At 47.7% G+C, this 8,864-nt stretch overlaps 2 protein-coding genes across 2 annotated transcripts; both read right to left on the bottom strand.

Moving 5' to 3' along the window:
- Positions 1–256: 256 nt before the first annotated feature.
- Positions 257–2,315, bottom strand: METBIDRAFT_54905 (MFS transporter). The gene has a single exon (XM_018858293.1). The coding sequence runs from the start codon at positions 2,145–2,147 to the stop codon at positions 357–359; it is 1,791 nt and encodes a 596-aa protein (XP_018711372.1). The 5' UTR covers positions 2,148–2,315; the 3' UTR covers positions 257–356.
- Positions 2,316–4,182: 1,867 nt separating this feature from the next.
- METBIDRAFT_11476 (uncharacterized protein) lies at positions 4,183–5,091 on the bottom strand (the record flags this gene model as incomplete). The annotated part of the gene is made up of 1 exon (XM_018854000.1): positions 4,183–5,091. One exon carries the CDS (start codon positions 5,089–5,091, stop codon positions 4,183–4,185), a length of 909 nt encoding a protein of 302 aa, XP_018711373.1.
- Between the last annotated feature and the right edge of the window lie 3,773 nt (positions 5,092–8,864).

Below are 8,864 nucleotides of genomic sequence, written 5' to 3' on the forward strand. Positions count from 1 at the left end.
GTTTTGGTAACAAGCATGCTATATACCGTTTGATATTTAGATGCTTGCAGTATTTGGAAATGCAAGATATTGCGAATACCCATTGCGGGTTCAAACGGTATCTTCTGGCTTCGAGGACCTTTTTATTATATACCAATACTAATCTGTGAGTGACATCTGTTCATATCTGAGCTCGAAGCTACACCTTAAAGTCGCTTCGGAAACCCCGGCCAACAACGAGACGGCGCAAGAGATACGCCGGCGTTCCAAAAGATACGAATACCTGTATTTCATTATTATATATAAGCAAGCTTGATGGAAAATAAATATGTATGAAGCCCGTCCGCGACCATCGCGCCGCAGACTCTACCCGAACCTTAGCCGTCGTAGGCGTACTTGGAGAACTTCCTGATTCTCAAGCCGTACCTGAAAAACATGAACGGAATGAGGCAGCATGCCAACGAAATGAAAGCCATCAAGGAGGTCGCCCACTCGTAGCCCAACCTATGGTACATTTGAATGGTGAAAAGAGGCACGCATGCACCAAAGACAGAACGCACAAAGGTCTTGGCCGCCAAGGCCGATGCGGCATAGTGTTGGTAGGAGTCCACGATGTAGTTGTTAGCTGGGTTGTAGAGCAAAAGGAAGCCGAAACCAACGGCGAAGCCGGAGAAACAAGGGCCAGCCCACGATACGTGGGGGTACGAGGACCAGGCAAAAGCAAACAAGCCTGCGGGAAGAAACCAGCACCCGAACATCATGGGGATCAATCTGAGCTCTGGCGGAGGGAGCTCGTCGCGGTCTCTGTATTTCTGGGCCCTCTTGTTGTAGTCGTTGTTGATGAAGGGCGTGATGGCACTGGCAAGAATCACCCCCACGCCGATGGGGATGAACATCACCCCGGTGGCCGAGGCCGACCAGCCCTTGCCCTCCATGTACACGACCGGGTAGGCAAAGAAAAACATGTAGAGCAACCCGTAGCACACGGACATGTACAAGGTGACCAAGAACACAATGATCTCGCTAAGGAGCAAGAAGGGGCGCGTCATGGAGGTCTTGAAGATCTCAGCCCGCGACCTCTCGACAAGCTCGCACAACGCCTTGTAGCTGTCGTCGCCGGTGGCTTTGCGGAGCTTCTTCGACCGTTTCTTCAAGATCGTGTTGTGGTGCGTCTCCGGCACAATGAGGATGAAGGCCACGTAGAAGAAGCCTGCGATGATGAGAAACGTCCAGTAGATCCATCTCCAGGTGGGCGCATAGTCACCGAGCAAGCCGCCGAAAATGGGGCCGCACACCGGTCCCAAGAACGGCGCGGCCGAGAAGACCGCCATGGCCAGGCCTCTGTCCTTGGCGTCCCAGATATCGGCCAACGAGCCGCCAATCAAGCACATGGGCGCGGAAAACGCTATGCCGTCGATCAAGCGGCAGATCAACGTGGTGCCGATGTTCTGGGCCACCGCACAGGGGATGATGAAGATCACCGCGAGCCCCAACGTCACCACGTACACGGGCTTGCGGCCGACCTCCTCGGAGGCCGGGGCAAACACCAAGGGCCCCACGCCAAAACCAAGCACGAAGACCGTGACTGCAGAGAGAATCATGACCTCTTCCGAAACGCCGAAATACGCCGCGGGGTCCTCCAAGTCACCGGTGACGATGGCCGAGCCGAGGGCCACGGTGAAGCAGATCATGCCCAAGCTGACCGTGTAGAGCCATTTCTTTGCCCTGCTGGTGTTCTTGGGGTTTTCGGGGTCCTGCGGAACAAACTCCACGAGCCGCAACCCGGTGTCTTCGTCCACCGGGTACTTCCAGGGGTCGTTTTCGTGGAAAGTGGATTTCGGGTCGGGCCGCGTGTAGGTGCGTTCCACGTCGTACGGCTGCTCCAAGGGCCCGAGCCCATGGTTGTCTTCTTCGAGCTTGCTGATGAGCAGCTGGACGCCGGCATTGGTGCTCTTCCTGGAGAGATTCGGTTGCAGACCTGCATGCGGCGCGTAGGGCTTTTCCTCCAGCACGTAGGGCTTTTCCTCCAGCACGTCTGAGCTGGAGAGGTTGGGTATGGATTCCGAGTCGGAGTTGTTCATGGCCACTGCCGCAAAAACGGCCGGCCCAAAGTTGGTGTCCCCGTTGTATTTATACGCGTCTCGTATTCGGTCCAGCCGTGTGCCCATCTGCCGGGCGTGCGTGAATTCTGGGGCGCCTCAGCACAAGTCGGTTAGCGCGGTTCTCGAACAGCCGAGATGGCGCGGCTGGGGCCTACGGCCGGAAGTGGCCCGCACCGCAGGCCCATGACGAGGAAGATCCGGGGGTCCCAATGGACGAGGATTCGGCACTTTGGGCGAATGCCACCATGCACAGAGCCAAGCGCGCCGCCTGGTGCTCATCACAAGCCCGCCTCTGTTCGTGGGGTACCGACTTGCGTGATTAACCCAACGGCCTGCGGCATTAAACGAGCGGCTGTGAACGACCGGGGCCGAGCGGTGTGCACACAGGCCGCGGCTGCTGCTCGCGCCGCCCGCGCCGCCCGGTTTATCCGTGGATAAGGCCCTGGCCGGGGGCCACCGTCCATGTTGTAGGACACTCGGAGCCGGCGCCCGGGGCGTGGCCACAATGCTGGAACACGCGATATCCAAGTATGGACTCCAGGGACTGTAGGAAAATAAATCTAGTTTTGCGGGAATTTGGTGTGCGCGTACTCGAAATGGCGTTGCGAAGAACAGCCAAAACGCTATCAATAATATGATAATACGAAAAGCTAACAACAATAGAATAATATGAAAAAAAAATATAATTCACGAAAAGCCATCAATAATAGAAAAAAGCTAACAATATAACAATATGAAAAGCTATCAACAATAACATAATAATATGAAAAGCTATCAATATTATAATATAATAGGCTATCAACAATATGATAAAGCAATCAATAATATAATACAAAACGCTAACAATAATAGAATAATACGAAAAGCCACCAACATACAATAACACGAAAAGCCATCAACATACAATAATACATAAAACTATCAACATATAATGATACAAAAAGCTAACAATAATACAATATCACATAAAGCTATCAACATATAATAAACGAAAAGCTAACAGTATTAGAATAGCATGAAAAGCTATCAATATAATGATACAAAAAGCTAACAATAATACAATATCACATAAAGCTATCAACATATAATAAACGAAAAGCTAACAGTATTAGAATAGCATGAAAAGCTATCAATATAATGATACAAAAAGCTAACAATAATACAATAACACATAAAGCCATCAACATATAATAACACGAAAAGCTATCAACATATAATAACACGTTGCGAAGAACAGCCCAGCCTCGCAGCGCCATCCATTGGTCCGGCCCTGGAAATTGTGTCCACGGCCGTGTTTTCCACTTGGTACTGGAAATGGCTGGTTTGCTCCGGCTTACACACGCGGGCATCTCCACCACGTGTGCACGGGCAGCCAGGGCGTAAGTTGCAATCTATGATTCCAGCAATCTCATCAAGCTTGCCTGGAATGAACGACATGTAGGATATCCACGGAAGGGCCCTCTGCGGTGCGGGGTAGCCGAGGCGCTTGCACCAATAAAGCCAAGTGATCCTTCTTTCGAAACTTAGTGTTGTCTCTTGGAAATAGACGGCTGACACAGCGCTTGAAAATAGACTACTGAGCACAGCACCTGGAAGTCGACTGCCGAGCACAGCGCCTGGAAGTCGACGGCTGAGCACAGCGCCTGGCAGTTTGACCCGTCACGTTTTCGACCGTTACAAGTTCGCAGAACTAGTCGCCAGGACCGCATGCTGATGCGGGCCGACTCAGTGCTTGTTGATTCAAGAAACAAACTGATCGATATCTGGATGAGCAGATAGTGAACTCCAGGGAAGTGGCGTTGCCTCGAAACTGAATCTTTTGCAGAACCCGGTACTTTTACCCTACTACTGCTTCCGAGTCCTCGAAAGCCGCTATTCTTTTTTTCTTCCTCGATACGGTGCCACCATGGTGCCCGGGTGCCATGCCTAAGTCCTCGAGCATCTTCCACTCAAGCTCCTCCAAATACAATACGCTGCTTTCTAAAACTATTCATTACTATTAAGTAGGCCGTGCGTCCAGTCAGTGGCCATGAGATCCCTCGTTCCTCTAGCAATTCCTCTAGCATACCCGGTATGAGGCAAGCTCGAGAAATTCAGCGTCCTACAATTTGGGAGCCCCGTTTCTGCCGACCGTGCAGCAGATCAACCCGTTGGGGTCGGGCGATGGGTAGAACAACTCCTTGTTGTCCGTGATGCCCTTCCAGCTCAAGTCGTACAAGACATAGTGGTTGTTGGGAAGCTCGTATGTCACGTTGTCGATCTGAGGAGCAGCCTGCAAAATGTCGTGGGACATGTTGTACATGGTGGCTTGCACCGAGGGCGAGTTCTCCAAGGCAAAGCGGTCCAACGTGATCTTTCTGGCAGCCTCGTAGGTCTGGTCAAACACACCGTTATCTGCGTGTTTGAACACGTCGTCAAGGCTCTTGAAGCATGAGCTGAATTTCCAGCTGGCGTCCACATCTGTCGACAAGATCCGGTCGGTGGTGGGCTTCAAGATCGTGTAGTCGCACTGGTGGTATCCATAAAACATCGACCCGGTGGACTTCAACACTGTCAAATCCTTGATGGCCGACGTGATGGTAAGTTGGCCGGTCGTCTTACTGTACTCCAAATGCGTCCTTCTCGTCTCGGGGCCCTCATTGCGGAAAGAATGATCGTGTGGCTTGCCATTGACATCGAACTTGGTCCATCTCGACTGGACAATCTGGATATCCACGCCCAGCACGTGCGCGTACTTCGTGGTGAAGTGCTTGGCCAAGTGTGCGGCAAAACGCTCGATTGGCCACACGTCCGTGTTTTTGGCCTCCACCAAAATCGTGTTTTTGACCGTGTCCGTGGGAACTACGGGCGAGTTGTCCGCCTTTGTGTAGGAAACATCGAAGTTTCCCTTCAACAACACCCTGCAGTTGGCCTCGAGCACATCCTGCACTTGTGGGTTGTGCTTGTCTTTCTTGACCTTCAAAAACTTGACGTTTCCTTTGCCGTAAGCAGAATCTAATAAAACAGACATGGTGAACTGGGCCGGCGGTGTCGGATAGAGGCGTTACTAAGTGGAATGGGACGTTTTTTGAGATCTAGGCTCTAGCTTGTGGAAACAGAAAGATTTCCGATTTGATGGTGTCTCTTGTTTTTTTGAGGACGACGGAATTCGGCCGGTATTTATCCTCCCCGCAGATGAGCCCTTTGTCGATTAGCTTATCAATTGGGCCGCGATTGCCAGCTGCGCTCGGAGATCGCCGCAATTTCCTGAACAGCCGAAGCTCACGTGAGCGTGCGTGCGTGACACAGAAGGTCTGGGGATTTGCGATGAAGAGGTACTAGAGACGCAAGCAGGCGCTGAATTCGTGAAGATAGTAATTTATTCAATATCATTGTTTATTCTATGAGACACCTATGGTACATTCGTGGCCCTTCTGCGTTGGTGAATGAGTGGCCCGGCATTCCGGTGACGGAAATCTCCGCTGCAAAATGCAGGTTGACTTGATCAGCCTTATTTCCGGTACAATGTCTAGATACGCGGCAGGAATCGACCCACTATGGAGCCGACCGGTGTGCCGCACCGGGACGCCGGTCACAACACGTCTTTAGTTGGGACTAGCAATTTTGGAGCGCGATTAGACGGGAAAGTCGGAATCAGGTCGAGGCTAGCTCTTTACGTTTAAATGTTGCAAGCGGGCCTGATAACACCAGACTAAAGCTACAACTTGTGTGATTTCAGACGTGTTCAATTGTAGTAAGCTGCGGAAATCGGGTATATCCGATTGTTCTTTCACATGGACTTTGACTTTTTTTTCCGTCAAAAATGACTGGGCTTCTTACAAGTCCTAGACCTTTGTGTCTGGCTCAACTCTCTGTCTTCCATTCCTACTTGTGCCTGCTGTGACTTGCCATCTATACTGTGGACACAGCAGAAGAACAAAACACATAGGTGATGATGAAATGAATGGACGATACCAGTCAAATATTTGGCTGTGAGCGTGGCTCTACCACTTGGAGGACTGATTGCTGCCTTGGAAGTGCGCAAGCCTCTTTGTCGTCATACCCGATACAGCAAAAGAAGTCATTTTTAGTAGCCATCTAGAATATATATATATAGGGCCCATAAAAAAAGCCTTCTCTCATGAGCCTTATTTTCTACTTTTAGAGAGGCCAAAATGCACTCATAGGACTTGTGATCTTGGAGTGATTAAAGTTTCGTTGAGCCACGACCTGCGCAAGGCTGCGAACGTGCTGCTCTTGGAACTTACACCGATTATTTGGTCTTTCCCTTTTTTTTCCAAAAACAATTATTGGCTGCCACTGGAGAGATGTAAAATCCCAACACTAACGAAAAAAATATAAAAAAAAACCCAATAAGAGATCGCAACATTGGCTTAGGTGGAAAGGCGCGAGCATTGATTCACGAGATTTTCCAAAGAGTATACGAGTCTCCCCTCAGATAGACTGCTCCAAAAAAAATGTCAACTTGAATAAAATCAGCTTAATATCATCGTTCCGAAGGATATGTTTTTTGAAGGGCCTGTGAATATTGTTCATTTGACAAGGCGGCAAGACGTACCTTTGCCTCCTCGTCCATAAGCAAATAAATTCTGCGAACGACTTTAACAAACCAATTAGAATTTCTAAACTCATTAAAGGATGCATTTAAATGGGTAGCATTTCTATGAAGTGTATGCGAGCTTGAAAGCCAATCTTTTGCTACCAGAAATGCACAATCTTACACTTAATGTAGAGGTGGGTTAGCTTTCGATCTCCATAGTAGCGTTTCAAAAACAACCTGCATTCAATACTTTCAACTATTGTTGAGATAGATGACCCAACCAGTATGAGGGTTAGGACAGCACTCTGAGGCGAAGCCACTCTCACTGTTGTCATCTATATAAGACATGAAAACTTTTCATGTCCCCTTTTCTTCCTTCTTTGAGGAAAACTTCTCTTCATATATCTACATCTGAATCAATTCTTACCTTACCATAAGCTAAGTCCCACCGATGTGGTGTTTACCATAGTACTGTTCGTTCACATGTTTTCACCTTAGATGCTATACGAAAATATGCCCGGTATACGCATACTGAGACTGTCTACAACATTGACCAAGGCTCTGGGCATATAGTTTCAATGCAGGGAAGAATTCAACCATAGACCTGTGCGATATTGTACTTGACAAATCTTAGGAAGTACCCAAAGCACTAATACGGAATATACAGGGGCCTATTGTCCTTTGTTAACCAAGTCAAGCCAGTCACGCTAAGACCAGAGATATAAGGGCGTGTGCATCTTATACTCAAAAAAATTGTAAGGAAAGAAGAGAGATTGTAGTAAGGTGCATTTAGGAAAGAATAGGGTTCAGAATTGGATCCAGTCATTGTATCCAGACATTGTATCCAGTCATTGTATCCAGTCATTGTATCTCGGAATGATCAAAGTAAATGTTTAGGCCAATATGCATACAGCCCACAAGAACACAAACTCTAGAAAGAAAAAATAAAATAAAATTAGATTTTTAGGGGCATCATAGAGGTGGTTTCGCACAGATTGCAATACCCCGAACGGACTATTATTTTCAGTCTACTGCACGCATCAACAGAAATACACGTCCATACCGGATAAGTCTATATACCTGCGGTTCTTATTGTAGAACTGACGGAGGCCGCAGTTACATTTTTCTAGTGCCATCAAACAAGAGCGAACGCAAATATAAAATTTTGAGAGGACAACATACATTTTAGTATCTCGTTTAAGAAGATTCTTCTTTCAAAATTTGTTAGCAATATTCCCGACCATAATCTTCGATAAAGACAGACTTTCTAAAATTTGATCAGTAAAACAAATTCCCAAATTGGGCTGTTTCATTCCTCAATGCCAAGTAAAGGCGAACTCACGTACACAGCCTCGGACGTACTATTTATTGTTTCTCGGTTCGTAATGTGGTAAACAAACACGCCTCAAAAAGCGGCTCATTCAAAGCTATTCTTGTCACTGACTCTTCATGATACAGTCAACTGTCTCAAACGCGGCGGTGTTATTGAGAGTAAAGCGTATCAAAAAGAAACATCATCCTAAGAATCAATGTATAATTACTCAAAATCTAGTTGTATACTTGGGAAAGCCTATACATGTCTGCAACGACCAGCTAAATAGCTGGCTCTGCGGATATTATTTGGAAAGTCCAACACATGCAAAAGAGTCTCGCCATAATAGCTGAGACAATGGATGATATTCAAATTCTTTTTAAACCTAGCTGGGGGCCAAAAACTTTAGGTTTTAAGTATCCTTCAGCTGTCTCACGTCATTCATATTTACTATATTTGAGGCTTTCAACGCCAGCTCCGCTCATTTTGCAATCTCACTATGTTTTCGATCAACATTCTCGACAAAAAGCCCAGCACCCCGAGGTTTGCTTCTTTTGTCACGAAACTTCTTTCTTTTATACTCTTGGTACAGCTTGCACACTCTGTCTCTGGTGACACCAAAGCCGTTTGCGTACAGCCTATACACTCGAATATTTCCAGTGAATCTGTATTAAATTCATCAGCCACAGCGACTTCTCTGACCATGACCCAGAATGATTCTAGTCAATCCGAATCCAAGTCTTTAGAAGCGGCCGCTTCTTCGACGATGACCCAGAGTGAGTCTAGTCAATCCACATTTGAATCATCAATTCCGGCGGTTTCTCTGACCATGACCCAGGATGATTCTAGCGAATCTGCAGCTAAATCTTCGCAAACGGCCGCCTCTCTGACCTTGTCCCAAAACATTTCCAGTGAATCTTCAGTTCGAATC

Source organism: Metschnikowia bicuspidata (assembly GCF_001664035.1).
Source record: "Metschnikowia bicuspidata var. bicuspidata NRRL YB-4993 chromosome Unknown METBIscaffold_3, whole genome shotgun sequence".
NCBI classification, from domain to species: Eukaryota; Fungi; Ascomycota; class Pichiomycetes; order Serinales; family Metschnikowiaceae; genus Metschnikowia; species Metschnikowia bicuspidata.

Excerpts from the sequence above, each read along its gene's own strand:
- METBIDRAFT_54905 (XM_018858293.1), bottom strand. The coding sequence starts at position 2,147 with ATGGGCACACGGCTGGACCGAATACGAGACGCGTATAAATACAACGGG.